This window comes from Sturnira hondurensis, unplaced genomic scaffold (assembly GCF_014824575.4).
Source record: "Sturnira hondurensis isolate 20B ecotype Veracruz unplaced genomic scaffold, ASM1482457v3 Scaffold0021214, whole genome shotgun sequence".
Taxonomy (NCBI): Eukaryota; Metazoa; Chordata; class Mammalia; order Chiroptera; family Phyllostomidae; genus Sturnira; species Sturnira hondurensis.
Window position 1 is genome coordinate 5600254 of NW_028093845.1, and position 23280 is coordinate 5623533.

Consider the following 23280-nt stretch of genomic DNA (forward strand, 5'->3'; position numbering starts at 1 on the left):
GTTTAAACCATGTCCACACAAATACCTGCACACAGATATTTATAGCAGGTTTATTCATAATTCCCAAAACTGGGAAGCAACCAAGGTGTCCCCCTGCAGGTGAACAGATAAATAAATGGTGCTCCACCCAGACAATGGAAAATTTACCTCTAAAAAGACATAAGCTATGGAACTATCAAAAGACAGGGAGAAAACTTAAATGCACATTACTAAATGAAACAAGCTGATCTGAAAAGGCTACATCCTGTATGATTCCAAACATATGACATTTTGGAAGAGGCAAAACTATAGAGACAATAAAGGGATTGCCTGGAGCGAGTATGGGGGAGGCAGAGGAGATGAATGGGTGAAGCACAGAGGATTTTCAGAGCAGTAAAAACACTGCATGATATAATGATATATACACATCACTGTACACTTGGTGAGATCTGTAGGGTGTAAAACCAAGGCTCAACCCTAACTAAAGTAACCTATGGACTTTGGGTGACATGATGTGTCATTTTAGGTTCATCCGGGGTAACATAAAAAACTATCTGGGGAAGTGATATTGATCATGGGAAAGGCTATAAATGTGTGAGAGCAGGGGGCACTCAAGGTGGGACCCCAAAACCCCAGAATTTATGTACAAAAAATTGTGTATTTATCCTTACACATTTAAACTTCAGTCACCTTCAGAGTATTCTTCATTTGATGCAATACACCTATTGAGACATTTTTCCCACTGCTCAACACAGCTTTTGAACTCACTGATTTTGATGCCTTTTAGTGTTTCTGCCATTTTTTGTTTCACCTCTTCCACATCGAGTTGCTTAGGTGAGATCAAGTGAATAGAGAGGGTGGGGCACAGGGGTCACATTGCTTTTGGTCAAAAACTGCAAAACACCCAGTGCAGTGTGGACAGACGCACTTATAAATAAACCCATCATGAAATAGGCTAATATTTTGAAAGTCTTCAAAAAATTCGCTGAAGTCAAACACAGCCTCTCACAACAATGCCAGCTGGTACACTGATACAGAGGGGTTCCTAGAACACTCAACTAGTGGGGGAAGCTTGTACTACAATGGGCCCACCTTCCAGAAGATAATTCTGGGTTTTCTTGGAGTCCTCCTGTCTATGTAAAATCTTTGTACCTTCCCTTAATTTAGTGGTAAACTAAACTTAAAAACTGCCCTAAAAATGTCTTTTTAAAAAGCCCATGAAGCCCCGGCTGATATGGCTCAGTGGACTGAGTGTGGGCCTGCAAACCAAAGGGTCACAGGTTCGATTCCCAAAACATGCCGGGGTTGTGGGTCAGGTCCCCAGTAGGGGGCATGTGACAGTCAACCACACATTGATGTTTCTCTCCCTCTCTTTCTTCTTCCCTTCCCACTCTCTAAAAGTAAATAAATAAAATCTTTAAAAACTAAAATAAAAAAGTTTGTGAAGACTTCAAATAAAGTATATTTGCTGAATTTCAGAAATGGTTCAAAATCCTCAAGCAAAGCAAAAGATGCAGTCATCTGGTAAATTCAAGCCAGTATGTATACCTGATGGGAACAGATGCCTCATCATAAAAAAAAAAGAAAGAAAATTATGTCTACTTTTTTATTATTTCAAATGCATTGCTAATTTTGGTTTTACTTAGGCACACATCTGAGCCATCTTTTCTTAGAAGTGAAGCACAATGGAGAAATCCATCATTTAAAGGACAAGTTCTGAAAGGGCATCCCTTAAATTGCCAGCACTAGCTCACTGTTCTCACATCCCTAAAATTGCACAGCTACTTTGGAAGACAAGTCTGGCAGTTGGTAACTGATGTCCTTGTTTCATTTGCATGAGAAAAGATGTGATCATCTTTATCTCCAAAGGCAACACAACTCACTCAATTAGCATCCCAACGTTCTTTGAGATTTTTTTTTAACTTGCCATAAGTGATGGTACATTTCCCCTCTGCCCTCCTGACCTATTGCAATGACAAGCATTTTCCAAGAGGTTAAGTGAAACCAAGGACCCAGCTGCTGGCCACTAAACAGAGCACAGGTCATTGCTCTATATGAAATCAAAACCATCACATTCACACCAGATGGTCATGTTGTGTAAAGGATGCTTCTCAGGGTTCTTCACCTATAAATAAATTGGTGTGTCCAAACTCCCTAAGAATTTCTACCACCTCCGTCTTCTACCATTAACAACTTCAGCAAGGGCAGCTCCTCTGGACTCACTCCATTGTTGTCTACACACTCTGTACTTCCGTGCTGCACATAATGTGTGCAGAGTGAGGTTGCCGAGAAAGAGGAAGAGGAGACAATGGTGAGGCCTCCCACCCCACGAGGAGGAGAAAGGCATGTGCTCTTTCCACCCAAACCTTCTCATTCCGCATGCCAGTGGTTTGACTTCCATTAAGCAGAACGCTGCTGAGGCAAGATAATCCAGTTTTTCCTACTCTCCGTATTTCTGTTATTGGCAGCAGCAGGAATGCCATGTCCTTCAATAGGATTGATATTTCAGAATTAATGTTTCAGAATTAATGTAAGTTCAGGAATTAATATTTCTGAAATTAATATTTCAGAATTAATGTAAATTCAACCAAAATGAAAATAGCCCCTTCCTCTTTTGTTTCTGAGAAACATAACCCCATGGAAATATATTCCATCTCTACAGTCTGGCCTGCCTGCACATTGCCTGTGAGCTACGATTCTTACCTTGAAGAATCATAGATCAACCACTGCTTTTACCAACTGAGCTAAGTAATCACAGAGTATTCACCTCATCATGTAATCAGCCAAAGCAAGTCCACGAGTGCGTCCTACATCACAAAGCATGTCTATGAGTTTGCCATAGATATTTTATTTATTTTTATGTTTTATTTTTAAAACACTACCAACATGTCAACGTTGTCTGTTAGTTGAAGCTTCACAGTAGTTTGTGTGGCATCCATTTAACAGCAGAACACCTGTGATGTTTGGATTTGGCGATTTTGAAAAGTATCCTCCTCTCTGCTGGTGCCTTCACTCACCCTCAGCTCAGCCTTCCTGCTCTCTAACCTCATCTGCAGCCCAGGCTTCTTCTGCATCTTCTCCTCCTTTCTGTGGGCTTGAGAGAGGGGGCTAACACACCTCCATCATCTGCTAAGCCTCAGCTCAGAAAATTACCCCTGAATTGTCATCACTGTTTAGTAAGTAGTAAATGTCACGTTTCCAGATTAACTGCGTGCTTTGACTGAGATGACTTTTTAAAAAGGAAATGACTAGCCACATTAAAATTGCTTAGAGTGAGGAGGTAAGCATGTATGTATATTCTTCTTCTTACCTTCTAAGTCATATACACCTTTCTTATTCAAGGACTCTACTAAAAGTTAAATGTCAGGCTTATACATAAGATTTATAACTTCAAACTTATGTTTTATATATAACTATCAAATTTGTAAGACTTCAAATGACTAACTAGTATGCATATATTCAGTTTTTAAAGCCCTGGCTGGTGTGGCTCAGTGGATTGAGGGCTAGCCTGCAAAGCAAAGGTTCTGTTCACTTGTGGACCAGGTCCCCAGTAAAGAGTGTGTGATAGGCAACCACACAGTGATGTTTCTCTCCCTCTCTTTCTCCTTCCCTTCCCTTCTCTCTAAAAGTAAATAAATAAAATCTTTTAAAAAATAAAAATAAAAACAGTATGTTCCTTTAATGAACCAAATTACCAAGATACATCACTGTTGGATACCATTAGTCACGTCTCAAAGCACTGAATCTATTGAGCTGGTGTCAGTTGTAAGAGTCTGTGCTTTCTAGAGCCCACATTCAGCTGATTGTTCTTTCGGGGGAGTGTGACACACGGGCTGTATCATTGTTGTGGCTGCTGCTTTTTTTCTTATCACACTGTAACCTACTATAAAGAATGGTCTTGGAATGCTTAACATTCTCCTTCCATTCCTGAGTCTGCAGGAATGAGAAATTGAATGCAAGTCCTGATTCCTGATTGGTCACTGTCACTCCCTTTATGTGTCCTTTTGACTGTGATGATTAGACCTACTAGATCTCCCTCCTTAGAAAAACCGAATGACACCACGTACCCTCAGTACATTCAATGATTATTGGGCCCTGAAGCCAAAACCACATTGTAGAAAGCCTGGCAGTGTAATCATTATGAGTGGTCACTAGCCTCAGTGACCTTAAAAATTTTCCAGGTCATATAACTTTTTCATATAATGTCTCACATAACACAACAATTCAATGAATCTGATATTATTAATAATAATAGATTATAATATTTTGTATCACTGATAATAACTTTATCCCAATCTCTGCACTAGTCCAGCTTCCACAATTATAAAGTTGAGAGAGCTCTGAAAATAGAAAAAAAATTATACATTCAAAATAAACTAATTTGGCACTCATCTAACCTTAACTAATGAGAATTTTTAATAATCTTTATATTTTTCTCTACAAAAGTATTGCTGCAGAAATAGTACTGTTTGATTATAAGGTGCTGTCCGGGATCCAACTGTAGTTAACAAAACAGAGTATTTTCACATTATTACTTTCCACAAATCTGTCCAACATTCAACTACGCACATAGGTTTTAAATAAGGTTGTAGACCTCTAACTACAATTTTAGTTTGAAGAGTTTTAAAAATAAACTTCCTTATTGTATACATGAGAAAAATGAAGTGTGAGGCCAGACTGACACCAGAATTCAGTACAAAGTTTGTTTTTACTATATTATACTGCCTCTTCTCTCTGTTCCTACCATGGAAACCTGACTTTCTTTAGTGCAAAACAGAAATAGCAGTTGTACCTTCCCATAGAATTGTTGTGAGCATTAACTCAGCTAAAGCCTAAGCAGCACTTGACGTAAGACTGTTTTGTGTCTCATCAAGAGCATTGGCACCATTAGAGAAACATCAATACATAGAATTATTAACAACTGATGTTCTCAGCCTGCCCTTCAGCCTATGTTGGTGATCTCTGCACTGCGGTATCCACATTACCATTAGAACCATTAGGAGAGTGAAGGGGTAAAAAGGAAAAGTTAAGTTTTTGACTTCCAAAATACACAATAAATTTGAAAGCTAAAACCATTTGCTCTGCAAGACCCTGTTAGGAAAGGCTTTTAGAATGAAAACAGAAAAAGCAAACCACAGAATGTACAGTGTAAAGACAGACTGGAAAGAGAATTGAGGGAAATAACTAGATGAAAGTCACCTGGGCCAGGAGAGGAATAGTGAGGTCGATGGAGCAAGAATCTGGAAGGGGGTGTTAGGGCACGAGGTGAAGGCGGCGCGAAGGTCACATGACAGAAAGGAATCGGCCGAACAGACTGCAAGCCACCAGGGCACTACCACCGGGTCAGAAGCCGGCCAGCCTGCAGGATTCCCACCATCACTGGGGCGCACTGCAGGGCAGCTGTGCCCTGGGTCCACATCCTTACTGCATGTGTCTACAGAGCATTTTCTATCAATAAGGGTGACCATCCAAGCAGGTTTGCCTAGGAATGTCCCAGGTTTGTTGCTTACCTGTTTATACCTCTATTCATAATTAAGAACACTTTATTATTTATATTTTATAGATGGTAAAATGTATAGTCACTTTACCTATCAACAAAAGCCTGCCTGTCTACTGCCTATCATACAGCAGAATTAACACCTGTTCATCTGTTGAGGTTTTGCAGTCTCACCTGAACTGCTCCCAAGAGACACACCGCTTTAAATGGCCTAGCCTGTTGCAGGACTCCTAAAACCAAGGGTGAGGGCTTTGGCACTCAAAGGGATGCTGAGACCAGCAAAGACCTGAAAACAGACTCGGGTGACACTAGACAGTGGAGACCTCCTTTGCTTCACATCTCTTTAAAGGTACAGATAGCTTAGCATATTTCACTCCTTTCAGGGCTTAGCATCTTCCTCCTGCACATAGTAGGTGCTTAATAAAGACAAATAAAACGATCTGACTGGGAAACTGTTTCATTATCAAGAATGAGCTAGCAGGATGGGAAAGAGAAAATAATTTTATATTGTTTTTAATTCCATAAATGCATATTTAAGGCACACCGTCTGTATTATATTACAGAATACAATACCAGTGTGCTTAATTTTACAAGTTTATGTTCTTCAAAATGTTTTTCTCGCCATGGGCAAAAGCTGAGTGGGGGTAATACTTGATAGAAAGAAAGAGTAACACATTATTTTTTTTCAAGTTTTGTCTATGACTGCCTTACCACAGGTCTGTGATATATTTTTCCTAAATTTTCATTTGCCTATAACCTGCGGATAAATTATAAATAGGCACAGACTTGGTTTGATGTTTGGGTGACTAAGAATGATTCCTGTGCTGTAACTATGGACATGGGAGACATGTTCGAAACCCTGAACTCAGAACCCGGCCACTGTGAAGGGCACCGTAAGGAGGAACCCAGCCCCTAGGGTCAGGGTGCAGAAGGCATTTTCTCACAGCTTACTTTCCACTCAAGTCAAAGTTTGTTTGATGCTTTGGGAATATTATTACTGCAGTAGAGTTTTTTAAAAGCTAAAAACAAACATTTGAAAAATCTAACTTACCTTATAGAACTTGATGTAATTTTCATTTTTTTAAATTTAAATAAGTAATAAGAATCATTAGCAATAACCTATGGCTTCTTGAATTAAATATACTTTTTTAGAGAAAATTAGAGACTTTAATTTAGAAATATCTTTCCAGTAAAATAAATAAAAAACTCATAGTTTTATAAAAATCAAAATTCATTCAGAATGATTTTTGGAAAAAATCATTTAGCAAAACCACACCAAAAATATCTTTTTAAGATAATAAGATAAGCCTATGCTAAAATATCTCTGAGGGAAGTGACTCAATTGCCATTAGAAAACAAGAGTTGTTATTGTTATAGGCAAGACCCACTGATGCATGTAACGACTGGTCAAAACTTTAAGGAGAAATAAGATACTTACACAGCCTTTAATTATCTCTTCCCATGTATTTACTAATTACTGACGCAATGATAATATACATCCACTAATTCTTTGATAGTCCTCCCTCCAGAAAATGGAAATTAATTCCCTTCCCCTTGGGTGTGTGCCGCACTTAGTGCTCGCTTCTAACAAACAGAGCATGGAAGAGAAAGAGTAATTAATTTACAGTGGGGGAAAAACCACGTCACTTTAACCAAGTGATCAAAGTTAGCATCAGCAGTACTAAGTCATCATGATAGGATGTACCCCTGACATGATGTGATAAGTAGGGCACCTCATTTCTGCAATACTTTCCTCAAATCCCAAACCCCAACATAAGCATGAGAAAACAGCAGAAAAAACAAAATTGAAGGACATTCTTCAAAATGATCAGTACTCTTCAAAAGTGTCAAGATCATCAAAAAAAAAAGGAAAAACTGAAAAAATGTCACAGATTGGAGGAAATTAAGGACACCTGATGACTAAATACAATGTGGTCTCATCTATTGGATCTTCAAACAGAAAAAAAGAACATCAGCTAGAAAAACTGGTGATATTCAAATAAAGACTGTAGTAGTTAATATTTTTTGTACAAATATTAATTTCTTAGTTTTTTAGTAAGTGATAAAATGTTATTTCAGATTTTAACATTGAGGGAGTCTGGGTAAACATTATAAAAGAACTCTGTTGTAGCCTCACAACTCTTCTAAAAAAAATCAAAACTATTTCAAAATACAAAGTTCAAAAATATGCCTAAGTATTAAAACAATAGCTTTTTCTAATAATGTTGTTTTCATGTAAGGGATGCATACATAAAAGAAGGCAAAAGACTTATACGATCTGAAGAAAAAACAAAGTATAATGCATAAATTAAAAAACCTAAAACAATTCAAAAAAATAGAGTGAATAAAACATCTATGACATGCTTATTTTATGCCCTCAACCAATCTGTCCAATCCAGACAAGAAATGGACCAAAATGGAAAGAAGTAAAAAGACATAGGCAAGTAGGAAGGACCCATTCACAGGTGTAATTCTAGGTGCTACTATTCAGGAATCATCCTGTAAGACTTTTTCAAAGAAGCACAATATAATCTCTTTTACTGAGTTATTAGAATTAATACGGGTATAGTATAAAAACCTAATTAAACAAATACTTGCAACCAGTATTTTCTTAGTGAACAATTCTTCTCAACTTCCTCTTCTCATGAAAGTCAGGAGTAGAAATAATCTCCAGCAAGGTAATCGCTCCTTTCAGCACAACCTTCTTTACAGAAGACACAGGTCAAATGCCCCCAAGAAATTCAAGACTTAATTAGAACTTACTGGCTTTCAGGAATAAGGTCACCCTTGCTATTTAACTTTTCCTAAATTCGGTTCCTAGGAGACTAGTGCAAAGTTAAAAATTCTGGCAAGTTACTGAGGATGAATTTCAAATGTACTGTAGATAGCACCACAAACCTAAAGATTTTAAGTAATTTTATATGTGGCAATATGGGGATGCTTTCTTTCTCATATTTGCTTTATTTCTTCCAAATTTTCTATAATGTATTTGTATTAAACCTATAATTTAAAAAACTTAAAAATATATGAGTAGCATTGTTTTGGATTGAAAATGGATTTCAGTGTATGCTAATGCGAGACTTTGAGCTGAACTATCAAGTTAATAACATGTACCCTGGCTGGTGTGGCTCACTAGGTTGAGCATAGTCTTGCAAAACTGAAAGGTCACCAGTTCGATTCCCTGTCAGGGCACATGCCTGAGTGGCAGGCCAGGTCCCCAGCTGGGGGCATTCTAAAGACAACCAACTGATATTTCTCCTGCTGATCAATGTTTCCCTCTCTATCTCCCTCCCTTCCCTTCTCTTCAAAATATATAAATAAAATTTTTTTAAAAAATTGATAATATGCTTACTGGCAATATTGTTTCCCATGACATGACTCCTGCAAGAGCAAGAGAAGCCCATATTAACTCAGGAGTTAACTCACATAACTAAAATATCATGGAATTTCTTTACATTTTGTATAGTTCGGGTTATTTTATTTTTTATTTTGGGGGGTAGAATTCAGTGATTCTATTCACTTTAAAACCCTTAACCAATCAGCTACACCTGAGAAAAACTTCAGGTGTAGATATCTTGCCAACAGAGTTGTGGAAAAATCCATCAGTGGCAGGCCTCAGTCGTTGCTCAAGTACTGGAAGTTGCTCTGTAAGTTGCTGGGTTTTTCCCCCAAAATTGAGTCAAAATGCAATACAGCTAATATTCAAAACATATGCAGAGTTAAAGTCTTCTGAGCTACCTTCCAAACTCAGTTACCATTTTTCTTAACAATTTTTTAGTACTGAGTCCTCCAATATAATTTTTCTCATAAGCAACAAGGACATTTCAACTATGTTGAAATCAGCTATGCTCTCTCCAAGAATATAATTAAGACCTTAATTGTGTGATTAAGTTTATTGACTCTGCTTATTTATTGATATAAAGAACTCTTGCCAGAAGGGTAACCGTAGCCAAGAAAGTTTAATCAGGATATTACAGATTCTTGTATTGCACAGTATAATCTGATTCTGAATAGCAGATAATTAATGTACCGGAATAATACTATCAGAAGCAGAGTAGATAAGAATGGTCCTTTGATTCATGAAATGTCTACTAAAATATTGTATTACACAATAACTACATTTTTAAAACTGACAGAGTAATATAGAGACTTAGGGTCAAGAGAGTGCAATAAATTGAAGCTCTGATGTGCCTCCATTGCTCCTAATGTACATAAATAGCAGGTGCAATTAAAAAAAAGAAAGAAAACCTGTGAGACATATTAGGGCTTTAAATAATATAGGCATCTCCATAGAGTTCATAAAAATACAAGGAAGTGGGCAAAAACCGAAGCGTAAGCTTATCAGACTCTGGTTTTAGAAGAGAAAGAAAAGGGTTCCTGGGGGTCAGAGCCAGGTTATGCTTGGGAAGACACGTTTTTAAACTTTGAGTACTTTTTCTCACTTTTTTCTCCTAACCTCTTGTTTTTATTTATTGTGACCATAGCTTCTTGAATCTTTGAGTGTAATAATTAAAGATTGAGTGTGTAAGTGTAATTTGGGGTGTTATTTTACGGGATTATCTTTTGTTTTCTCAATTGTCACCATTTACCCCCACTGTGTCTTGGATTTTTCTCTCTCGTGTTGCTTGTTTTCCTCATATGCCTGCTTGTCTCAAGTTATCTGTTCAGCTTTAAGAATACATAATGCCGGGCCCTGGCTGGTGTAGCTCAGTGGATTGAGCGCGGGCCTGCGAACCACACGATCGCGGTTCGATTCCTAGTCCAGGGCACATGTCTGGGTTGCAGACCAGTTCCCATCAGGGGACTCACGAGAGGCAACCATACATTGATGTTTCTCTCCCTCTCTCCTTCCCTTCCCCTCTAAAGATAAATAAATAAAAAATGCTAAAAAAAAAAGAATACATAGTGCCATTAAGTCTGGTGTGGGCCCCCTCTATTGTTACACTTAAGTAGATGTGAGCAGGGCGGGTTGTTGTTGCTGCAGTGAGAGTGTGCTGGGAGCATTTGTGCTTGGTTGTGAGCTGTAGGACTTCAGTTTAGAGTGAGTGGGTAGGGAGCCAGGCAGGGAACTTCGTAAGTGTCAAAGAGGTGGAATTTACCATAAATTGTCACTCGCATTGGATGCCTTAAAGTTCTCCTTTCATGTTCTGTTCAACTTGTGAGGCAAACAGTCAACAGGTTTTTGCAAGAGAGAAAACTCTGGCTATACATCTTCTATAGATGAGGCGGAGGGAGGAGTACCCACTTGGCTCAGCTCCATGTCCCAATTCCACTGAGCTTTCCTGACTCAGAGTCCCTGGTAAGTATCCAAAGAGACTGACTGGCTTTCTGTTCCTCTTATCAAACAGATGATCAGAAAACAATATATTATGACAGTATTATCTTATTTTTCCCACTCAAAAGAAGAAATCTTCACCAATTTAAGATAGAGTGTACGGGCTCAGCTTTGATAGAGAAATCATTTAAGTGGTATTTATATAAACATAAAATGTAGCACAGAGGTGGAATAACAGATTAGGTGAGTGTTTAGGACATAAGCCAAATGGGGGACTCCAAAATGAGAAACATGGTTAGGTAAAAGTATTTGGTTTTCAAAAGAAAATTACTGAATTACTCATCCTGATAAAAAAATTATATTTTATTATATTTAAATATATATATCTTTTTAAAAAATTATATTTATATTTTTATATTATTAAATATAAAAATTTTATATTTAAAAAATTATATTTTATTATATTTAAAATTTTGACCTTTTGCTGTTGTCTTATTTTGAATTACACATAGGAATAGCACTATAAACCACTCAGGGCTTAGTCACTCAAAGAATATTGATCTACCTCTGCTTTCCTTCTTCCTCTCCCGGCTCTCTCAGCCCCACCCAGACACATCCATTCAACCACTTTACTAAACTGGGCCAACCCCAATCATTTGAGGCTACCCACTTTTCCATGTCTGTTCAGTTTGTTTATTCTTCACCTCTCCTTTTACTTGACATTTTTCCTCTGTTTTTCAGTGTACCATCCAACGAGTTTGTCTGTTGGGTAACTAATGAGCTGTTCTACTCTGTTGTATGAAAAAAAATTCAAAAAATAGAAAGTGAACCAAAAATGCATGTGATAAAGTTTTAAAAAACATAATGTGACTCACAGGAATTCCCCTTTTTGACATCCTCCGCACGTAATCAAACTGATGCACAGCAAAGCACACCAGGTAAGTGCTCATGGGGACAGACTTCTGGAAAGTTGTTCTAGTCCAATTATCGTCCACTGACTCTTCTTTCTATTGAAAACAGAAGACAAACTTTTATTTATCAAAAGATCGATCATGTACAAAGACAAGCAACGGTTCCAAACCCGGCTTTCTAGTCAGATGTCCTCTGCCAAAGTGTAAGGGTAAAATTTCTTTTTACCCCTAAATGGTGATGTTGAAAAGACTAACGGAAAATTTATTTTATTTTTAGGACTATGAAAGAATGACTGATGGAACTATACACTGTACAAAGTTTCTCAGAGAGAAATACAATTTTGACTGTGATATAAATTGGACAGTTTAGTTATCCTTCTACATGAAATGCACAAGCCCGACCCTAGTGTTTGAGAAGCTGCTATGATTCCTTAAGGAAGTCAAGGCTGGTGCTCAAGGCCCTGACCACAGGAAGAACTAAGTAGGTACTTTCTGATTTGAGTATGTGAGGGCACTAGCTGTACCAGGTATACTAGGATGTTGGACTCTCTTTCCATCTCTGCTTGTCTGTATCGAATACCCAAGGTACGGTCACTACTAAAGTCACTGCCCTGGTCATGGAGAAAGAGAAGGGTTCCACTGCGTGGTGCAACTGCTGACCCATCCATCTGCTTTCTGTCCACGCCAGCTTGGCCTTCCTCGCTGCCGATCACCAGTCCTCAGACTCCATCTATGAATACTTGCCCACTCCTGCTACCCACTGTGTAAACATTTCCACATGTGCTGTAGTCACACATTAAGTTGCACAACAGTGAGAAGCTTTAAAAAGGAATTAAGCAAGGGAAGCTGAACTAGAGTTGATGGGTGGTTGACAAGGCGAGCAAGTATACACATGTGCTAGTATGGGAGTGTTGAAACCCCAGTGAAGTAAGATGGTCTGCAATAAAAACCTACTGGGATTAGTTCTGATCTAATTACACAGAATAGTCTCTTTTTTCTAGAACTTCCAGAAATATACTCTGCAAAGGCCTTAGGTAATATGGGGAAGTCTTAAGCAGAAGGTAGTAAAGTTTGCATTCTTTTTCCTCCCAACCCCACTTTCCCCATTCCACGTTCTAATGGCATTTTCCTCTGATCCAGTCTTCTGGGTTGGTGTCTCATACTTTAAGTTTATTCTTTCCTCTCTCTTCTCCAATCATAACTCAATTGCTCAGGTACCTGACACCAGAAAAAAACAAGTTGATGAACTGATTCATACAGAAGTGCTTTTTCCGAGGAATATTTATAATAAAAGAGGATGGATTTTAGTGAGGATATTTTAGATAGTTGATGAGAAAGATGGGAAATACAATTTTGGCAGGGTGCCCTTCTGATACTGGTTAGGTAAGAATTATGCCTAAGGACAAGCCTTACCCTTTTATATGTCAAATGTTTAAGGTATAATACACCTCAACTTCAAGGTAATGTCAATTTAGTTAACTACATTACCCACTATAAGGATGAGGAACAGTAACTGTGGAAAAAGTCTTATGTGAATAACTGTACAGACAGAACTTATTGTAGCCTTTTTAAAAAAATTTAATGAGTATGTCAAATTCATCAGAAAAATCTGTGCATATGTTGTTTCCTGAAATTGGCTTCTACACTTCAATATTTAAGTGATGGTATTTTACATACCTCTATCTTCAAAGCTGGATTTATATTCAAATATAAACCAAGAATAGTGACAAGGCCCTGGAGTATTTTTCAGTCAGTAGTTTCTTTACTTTGCCATTAAGTTGTCATTTTTTCAGTGCAGCAGAGCCCAGCTGGTGTCTGTCTACTACGTTATCTCCAAGCTGAAAACCCCATGGTGGCTTTTTGACTGGACTGTGTTCCTTGGGTTAAAGACTTTCGGGATCCAAAGAAAAGAGATTCCCCAAATGTGTTTTGAAAACTCTAACTAAGCTACTGGAGTACATTTCATTTTAGAAATCAGTAAGATTCTTTCGTAGCAAATCAAGTACGTTACGCAATATCTTAAACAGACTATCTTTGCGAACAAAAAAAAATTAAAAAAATACTCACCTCCACTGGCATATTTGAAAGTGCTTTATAGTCTTTGGTGTGGATGATAGATATTGTGAATGTTGCCTTTTTGTTGGGCTCATCAAAACAAGGAAAGGACTTCCTGGCATCTGTTGGTTCGTGGTCAGTGGCCGCTATGCTCCTTAGAAATAAACACACACAAAAAAACAAAATGTGTATGATCTCTTCTAACAGCCCCCATGTTGCTATTTCCACAGAAAACAATCAACGGTGTCATTATAACTGTTACATTTCTTAAAATGAGTTTCCATCCAGAAACTATCAAAGAGTTATCGAGACATATCTGAAATTTTCAAGGCAACAAATCAAAGAAAGTCCAGAGACAACTTCAGATATTTTCTATAAATTTTTAGCTATTTTGGCATTGTAATTAAAAAGATGGCAACTGCAGAGGAGCAACAATGAACCCAGTTATGAGCTATCATTCCCTTCACCACAAAGCCACTGAACAAAAAGTAGACAAACCCAAAGCCACCTCAGGGGCTTGATTTGGACAGCCTGGGAGAGGGCGAGCAGCTGTGTTCTGTCACGGAGGAGAGAAGCATATTTCAGAGTCACTGCTCCTGTCCCTAAGGGTACTTTCTTTCTCATTTATTTTACACCAGAGGAAACAGTTTCATTTCCAAGCAAAGGCAGGGCTCTGAGTAACCTCCCAGGCAAAGCAAACTTTGACCAGGTTTAAAGCTCGTTTTTGAGGAGAGCATTTCTTTATGATTCTAACTTGCATATGCTTATGCAAGCAAAAATGTTAATTTTTAATGTTTCCATCATTTCAAAGTAGAGATATTTTTCTGTGCAATTCCTCAAAAAACTAATGAGTATATACTTCTTAGGTGTAATCATATCACAGTAAGCTAGTATTATTATTGTATTACTCATTAGAAGAATAAGCAAAGTAAAAAATACAAAAGAAAGGAAAAGTAAAAAAAGTGTTGACTTATAGTCACTAATATTTTGTGCAAAGAAAATATTTTGTCCTTCAAAATCCTCAGGAACAAAGAAAGCTATATCATAAAGGTTACCAAACTAAATTACTAGATCATTCATTCATCCAACAAATATTTAACAAACCCCCTACTTCCATTCTCTGTTTCTCTCTCAGATGCACACATTTGCTAGGCATTATCCTGTGTGCTGAAGGAATAACAATGACAAAATGAACAGATATGTAAGTAGATAAGTGAATAGTATTTAAATAAGGAACATAATGGGAGCTCTATACAAAATAAAACTGGGAGAGTGACAGAGAATGACTCAGGGTCACAGATAAGCAACATCTACCTAATACACAGAAACAAATGTAGGGAGGCTGCCAAAATGAGGAGACAAAGAAATGCACCCCAAATGAAAGAACAGAATAAAACTCCAGAAAAACAACTAAACGAATGGAGATAAGCAATCTATTAGATGCAGAGTTCAAAACACTTGTTATTAGGATGGCTAAGAACTCATTAGATACTTTAAGAACCTAAAAAATCCCCAGGCAGAAAAGAAGCAGCAGCAAAAAGAAAAAAAGAATTAAAAAAAATAAGAATAGGCTAAGGAGCCTCTGGGACAACTTCAAATATACCAACATTCACATCATCGGGTGCCAGAAGAAGAAGAAGAAAAAGAGCAAGAAACTGAAAACTTCCTTGAAAAAATAATGAAAGAAAACATCCTTAATTTGGTGAAGGAAATATATGTACAAGTCAAGGAAGCACAGAGAGTCCCAAACAAGATGGATACAAAGACAAACACACCAAGATACATTATAATTAAAATGCTAAAGGTTAAAGATAAAGAATCTTAAAAGCAGCAAAAGGAAAGCAGAGAGTTAACCTACAAAGGAGTTCCTATAAGATTGTCAGATGATTTCTCAAAAGAAACATCACAGGCTAGAAGGACCTGGCAAGAAGTATCCAAAGTGATAAGAAACAAAGACCTACAATCAAGAGTACTCTATGCAGCAAAGCTATCATTTAGAATTGAAGGGCAGAGAAAATGTTTCCCAGAAAAAGTACAGCTAAAGGATTTCATCATCACCAAGCCATTATTATATGAAATGTTAAAGGGACTTATTTAAGAAAAAGGTGATCCAAACTATGAATTTTAAAATAGCAATATATTCACAGTGATCAACAGTTGAATCTAAAAAACTGAGCAAACAAGCAGAACACAAACAGAATCATAGATATGGAGATCATTTGGAGGATTATCAGTTGGAAGGGAGAATGGGAACAATGGGTGAAAAGGTGCAGGGATTAAAAAGTACAAATAGGTAGTTAAATAATAGATGGGGGGTGTGAAGAACAGTATAGGAAAAGAAGTAGCCAAAGAACTTACATGCGTGACCCCTGGGCTTGAACTAAGGGGGAGGATTGCTGGGAACTAATGGGGGTTGCCAAGTGGAAGGGGGCCAAGAGGGAAACACTGGGACAACTCTAATAGCATAACCAATAAAATATATTTCTTAAAAACAGAATTTTATGACAGCATTTACCTCACAAGGCAGGTAGGAAGAGTACGTGAGATAATGCTGATCCGGAGCTGACACGGTGGCTGCTTCACAACTGATGCTCAGTAAATGAAGACAGTACAAGAAATTAGATCTGCTTGTGGAAAATTTCAAAATAAAAGGCTGTGAAAAGTGGATTGGGATGAAGTGGTGTGGACAGCCTAGAGTGGCCCTTCTCACAGTTCAACATAAACAAGAATCACTGGGGATCTTGTTGAAATGCAGGTTCTGAGTCAGCAGGTCTGGGCTGGGACCTGGGATGCCACCTATCTAACAGAATGCCACTCAAATAGCAAAGGAGCATGAAGTCAACTTGGCAGACTGCAAAACACAAGTCACTATCCTCTTTAAAAAACAAAAACAAAAACCCCCCACTAATTTCTTAAGATATGAACTAAGAACATGGAAAAGCCAGGAAGGCCATCTTGTGGAGAAACCTGCCACCAGTGCTGGGGGGCCTCGACTCCTCTTGAGTAACCTGGAGAAAGGTCACTGCTGTGTCCAGCCAGGGACCATCAGGCTGGACCACTCACAGATCCTACCTACAACCCATGGGCTTTACAGATGGACGGGAAGAGGAAGAGTTGGATTTCAGGGTCACAGCTTGCTGTGTGTAATCCCCTCATTGCTGCTAGGCTGTGTTTCAGAATGGGTGTCCTGGGCTACCTACCCCCACCAGTCATGAGTCGGCTGCGACAGCCCCTCCTTCCCCACCAATTTTGGCAGTATTCAGCTTTCTAATTTCTGGCAGTCTAATTGGTGTAAGTGATACCTCATTGTCATTTTAAGTTGTATTTTTCTGATCACAAATAAATCTAACCATATTTTTATAAAAAATAAAAAATAAACTGTACCTGAAAATAACTATATATGAATATTGAGCTCTAGTAAGCAGTTTTTTGTTGTTGCAGTGGCATAGGTTAGCAATTCAGAAAAAGCCCTCTCTGTCTGAGCAAATGTAAAAGAAAAAAAATAATAATGGAAAGCAGCTTTCTCCATGCTGGGGAAAATAATTTCTAAATTTGTAAGGAGGGAAATTTAGAATGTAGCCTTGGTATTAAATTGTAAATGCTGGTTTGGTATAAACTGAATGATTTTCAAGTAGCTATTGATAAAAGGATATAAAAATACATTTCCTAGCTTTGTCCACTGAAGAGAACTGGATGCCATGACAGGCGTGTAGCAATGAAGCAGTGAACACAAGTAGTTCCCAGAAGATCGTTTTGAAATACCAGCCTCTACTGGAAGGAACCAGGATCCCTTAGAGAAATGGCTGATTCCAGTGTGGGGTCAGGAAAAGTCCAAGATCCTGGAACGTGATCCTGGAACATGATGGCGTGACGCACACTGAGGAGGTTCTCAAAGAATCATGGGAACAAGTAAAGGACACAGGAGTCCACTAGAGGGTACTACAACTAGCCAAGTCCGAGGGAATTGGAACACCAGAATAAGCGATGGGATTATACTCCACTGAATAAAATAAGAATCCTTATTCTCATCAAACGAATGAACAAATAAATGATGGGGGAAGTGTTGGTAGGCAATCTATTTGGTAGGCAATAATTTTAGCAGGAATAATGGGTTTAGAAATGATGGGCGGTGGATGCCAAAACAGAGACAGGGACACGGCATTACTTCCATGAAATTCCTGACAAAATGCTGAAGTTGCATTCTAAAATCATGAGGAAAGTCTGAAAAACTAAAATTGAGGGATGTTCTCAAAATAAGTGGCCTGAACTCTTGAAAAATGTCAAGGTTGTAAAAGACAAAGTCTAGGGGACAGTTCTAGTTCAAGGGAATCTAATGGGCACTACAGTCTTGGTGATAACGAATCCAGACTGTCTTCAGGACTGTGAAAAAAATATCTCAAAAAGACATTTGTGGTTAACTGATGAAAATTAATTATGACTGTGGATTAAATAATTGTGTTATAACAATGTTAAATTTCCTGATTTTGATCACTGCACAGTGGTTGTTAGAGAATGTTGTGTGTTAAGAAATATATACTGAGTGTTAAGAGGTAAAGGGAAACGGTGTTTTGATACACTTAGAGAGAGAGAGAGAGAAACAATGAAGGGGAAGAGAGAGGGAGGAAATAGGACAAACGTAAACGACTGTCAAATCTGGGTAAAGTGTTTTAGGACCCTCTCATAACATTCGTGACACTTTTCTGTAAATTTGAAATTATTTCAAAATAAAAGAAAATACTCAACGTCTCAGTCAAGAATTTATTCTTCAACAAAATAATTACTGAGTTTCAATAATATAATGATTACTGAGTTTCAATAATATAATGATGAGTTTTTTTGAGGATAGCAATTTAACTAGTGAATTGAAGTTTCTAACACTGTGCAGATTGCAAGAGAGAGGAGCATTCGTTAACATTCATTAACAAGAAGGGTTACAAAACGTGCACTGTTTTTTTCTAATTGCAAAGCAAATATGATTTTATGGGGAAAATCCTCTTCTAAGAGTAAAACTTTCTAGATTCTAACTCTACTTCAGCTCCTTAAGTGTGATCCTGCAACAAAGCACAAAATCTGTGATTCTTAATGCCCTCATCTGTGACAGCTGGATTTCCAAAGCACATCTGGCCTCTTCACAGGGCTGGGACCACAGAGAAGGGTTAGGTCACATGTAGTAATACACTGAAACTCTCTTGAAATTTACATAAATGGGATTAAGATACACCTCATTCTATTTTCTTAAATTCTAGAAGACTAACTATACTTTTTTTTCATGCACACATAGCATATGCAACTTGAATCAACCAAATGAAAAAGTCCCAAATGTAGGAGTAAAAAAAAATCCAAAATGTTGACACAGGTTTAAATAATACAGCTACTTTTATGTACAACTGTATAAATTCAAAATAGGTATCCTAAATGTATACACAGGACTTGTTTATCCAGACGTCTGCACATAAGGATCTATACATTTATTTCCTCAGAACCCTTAGATGCCACTTCTTGGTGAGGACACCAACACATCATTCATACATCTTACAGGAAAAGAAAGACTGTCTCCAGGATTGACAACACTGTGACTCCTGTGTGCAGATCACGCAGGCTGCACTCGACTGGTTAAGCTCCTCCCATCCTGCAGACCACGCCAGGTCCTCGGCCCCTCGAAACAGCTTTGCACAGAGTGCTCCAAAGCAAAAGCCTATCGACCACCCCAAGATGAGAAAGCAGAGTCCTAACCAGGGTGCCACACAGGTCAAGGCTTGGCTGAGCCTGCCTAACTACGCTTTCTGATGGAGCACCTTCCATAACCAACAGACTTCAAAATGTACTCATTTGACACTAATATATGTACTGGAACAAAATCAGTTTTTTTAAAGTTTGTGTGTAAATACTACAGACCATATGATTTTTCTAAGTGATAACTCGTTTTCTCATGAACTCCTGTAGAACTCACAAGCTCCTATTTAAATATGCTAAATGCCATCCAAAGTTACTAAAGTTTTGTAAAGATGTGCAAATTTGAAAACAAGGTATATGAGAAGGCAGTACAAAACAATTACAGACCACGACTTCTTGGTGGGAGGTTTTACTCAGTGATTAAACTTTTTTCCTTTTTAAAATCAGCTGGGTTGTGTTACAGATTAATGGAAAAGGCCTGGCTAACAGCACAATACATTTGGGAGTGACTGCTGGGCATGTCCTGAGTAATCACGGTGCCAGGCGGACAGCTGAGGTAAACCACTTTTCCATGAGGGCCTCTCTGTGCTACATTCATAAGTCACTTTCGAGGCTCAGCACATTAAAAATATAATTCTACGCAGCTTATTAATTTATAAAAGGGAAGAATGGCCCTCTGACTTCTCTGACTCCGTCACATCAAGGAGACTTTAGAGAACAGAGAGAGAAAACGGGATGATTTAAGTCACAGGCCAGTTCACTCGGCATCAACTGCAAAAACAAACCAAACTACTTGATTATCTCATAAATCACTTAGCATATTATTTCCAGTGAAGATTCTCAGGCTATAGTCAGCAATTTAATGACTTAATCCAGCAAAATAAATAGCAAGGTCTGGGTGAAAACCTTAAACAAAAGGCTTCTGATGCAAGCAAGGCAGCCACGGTTGCTAGGTGCCTGTGCAGAGCAAGCGAGTGTTCCAGACTTAAGCAGGGAAGCTGATCAGTGCAAGACAACCCATCCAGCTTATTCAGATTCCAACAGGCTTTCGGTGGTTTGAATCAACCCATTAATTAATTAACCTTTTTTTCCTATTGTTTTTTTTCTAAGAAGATGACATCCAAGGTCAAGTAAAATTGTTTTGTTCCCTTTCTTCTAAAATAATGAAAATAACTAAGCCTCCTGCAGCAAGTAAACAAGACCAAAAAAAAAAAAGATTCTTTATTGATAATGGGTATACTAATAGCTTGCTGTATCAATCAATATAAGAGTATAATGAACAAACTGACAAACAACTAAAATTTCAAGATCAACATTACAAATGAGTTTGCATGTCCATGCATGTGAGAATGTCACTAAGACACACACATATCGCTAAGACCATCACACTGATTTTTTATCATATTTCCATTTAACTCCTAAATCTTTATCACAAGGCTTAACCTTGTGCTTCATACTTATTTATCCAAATGATTACTAGACATCTCTCCCTAGATGTCTTACTGGCATTCAGCATGCCTGACACTGAACTTGGGGCCTTCTCTTCTAACCTAATCCTTCTCCTGTATTTCAAACTAATGTGTAGTCTGTTCTTCGGATCAGGTATCTGGGGCATCCTAGGCCCATAACTTTAACTTAACCCTCTGCATAATCAACCAGTTTGCAAATTCTGACTCTCTTACCTCCCAACGATCTTCTCCATTGTGTCCTCTCCTGTCTCCAAACCACTGTCCTACCTGATATTCATCTTCTCTCTCCTGGGTCATTGCAATGTCTCTCCTGTATCCAAGTATAAACCTGGCTCTTTCCTTCACCCTCCACATCTAAATAGTCACCGGTTACTTTTTCCTTTATAATGCCCATCATTTAGCTCTCCTTCCTTTTCTTTCTTATAGGTGTTCTAGGGTTATCTCTAGCTCACCTCTTCATATAAACCTCTCACACAAACGAATTTTAGCTCCCCACTCTGCTTCTCTGACTCAGTGCCTTTCCCTCTTGCCTGCTTTCACCTTCTCATTTGCTTACCAAAATCCCACCCACAATATCAAAATTCGGTGTCCAGCCTACCAATGTTACAAAGAACTCTCAAACTGGAAACCATCTGTCCCCATTTTACATTGTTGTGATTTCTGTCAATTCCAATATTCTCAGTCCTTGACTTATAAAGACTGTGTTCTTAAATCAAAAAAAAAAAAACATTGACCAACTCCACCTTTCCTCCGTAAGAAGGGCAGAAAAGAAACCAAGGGAAGTTTCTCACTCTGACTGAGTCGGGAGGTAGGGATGTCATCAGCAGAACTCGGAGCCCTTCATGGGAAAGGGGCGATAGCACTGTGGCTTGTCCCAGTTTGTGCCAGAGGGCATTAGGAGTGCAAAGGCCTGCAGGAAATTGTTTTTCCATATCCATTCAATAATGTTTGAGTGTTCACTGTGTGCCAGGCAGTGAACAAGAGACACTCGGTGTACTCTCACACACCCACAGAAGTGTCCACACTCATACAAGTTTGGAAAATGACAACTATGGCAGTCTCTGGAAATTCATAATGGACACTGTCATATAAAAGTCTCTGAAAAGTCCCACCATTAAAAAACCATACCATATTTAATATTATTGCCCAAAATTAATTTGGCAACAGAATCCCTCCCCTCCCGTTTTGTTTTGGCAAAATCTATTAATGACCCATGCAGCTACAGCTCTGTGGAACCTACTTTGGGAAATGCCGTATAAGAGCAATTCAAATGCTGAGAAAGAAATGCTGAACCTGGGAGAGTAAAAAATATCATTACATATTTTGGAGATTAGTGTAGAGGGGACTCTGTCTGGGACAAGAACAACTGAAAAGAGTGAGGGTTTTGGTGGTGCACACAGGAAAACATTCCAAAGCTTCCAATCCTTTGAGTGGTTTTCCTCAGACCTTAAGGAACAGACCAGAGAGGAAAAGTGACCGAAGTATTTCCAGACTTTGTCCCCCTAAGCCTCACGACAAGCCTGTCTTTAGCAATATGATGTGGAGACTGGTACTAGGGAACTTTAAGTTGGCTCTGCCTTCTCCTACAACTCGATTTCACAATTTTGAGGGAAAGAAGCTCAGATAGTTGTCTCCCTTCTGTGAAGTTCAAGTCCGGGTTATATGTGCAGAAATCAAGTAATCTGGGTTACTTCTGAGTGCAGTCGTGTTTAGTCTGCATTATGGTTGCAACAAATACTATCCCAATCTTGCTAATACTCAATCTTGAAGTTAAATTTCACATAAAGGCAGACAAGTCAGAGAATATAATTTTGGTTGCATACCGAAAATCTATCACCACAGTGGAATTTTCAGTATATGAGCACCCAATATGATAAAGCTCACTGCAGGATGTGAAAAGATGGTGCTGCTCCAGTACATCCACTCCCGTGGTCCTTACGTGGACGCTGGGTATGGGAACCCTGAGGGGCTTACATTGTCCAGAGGCTTAAAAATGCATTTTCTCATATGTTTGAAATAGTTCATAACAAGCAAAACCGAAAGCATTCTATGTTGCTTAAATGAAGTTATTGAGTATGTGCCAGAACTATTTATTCCAAAGAATGTGTGCAGAGCAGAACTGGCAGCATCCTGTGTAATGTGAGAACCTCGAAAGCTACCAATGAAAACAGACAAGCTGGGGAAGACCAGTCTTCCCGGAGGACCTAACTGAGCACGGGCCTTCTTTGCCAATCTTACTGACACGTCGTATTTTTTGACCAACAATTAAGACACCTGAGTTTCAGAACGCCAGCTCTCGTATATACATTTTATGGTAAAATTAACCGGTACAGTCAAATAACTCAAAGAATCAGAGTGAACAATATATATTTTTGTATATAGTGCTTTTTAAAATGTGTCATTTATTAGTGGAACATTGTT

The 23280-nt window shown here is 38.3% G+C and overlaps 1 protein-coding gene across 1 annotated transcript in view; it reads right to left on the reverse strand.

Annotated features, from left to right (window-relative positions):
- The window catches only part of ENPEP (glutamyl aminopeptidase), an 84702-nt gene that overhangs the window by 55422 nt on the left and 6000 nt on the right, over window positions 1-23280 (reverse strand). The window contains exons 2-3 of the mRNA XM_037031886.1: window positions 13730-13871; window positions 11627-11758 (exon numbers count right to left, since the gene is read on the reverse strand). Of these exons, the coding sequence (XP_036887781.1) occupies window positions 11627-11758; window positions 13730-13871 (274 nt within the window). The remainder of the gene's footprint in view (window positions 1-11626; window positions 11759-13729; window positions 13872-23280) is intronic.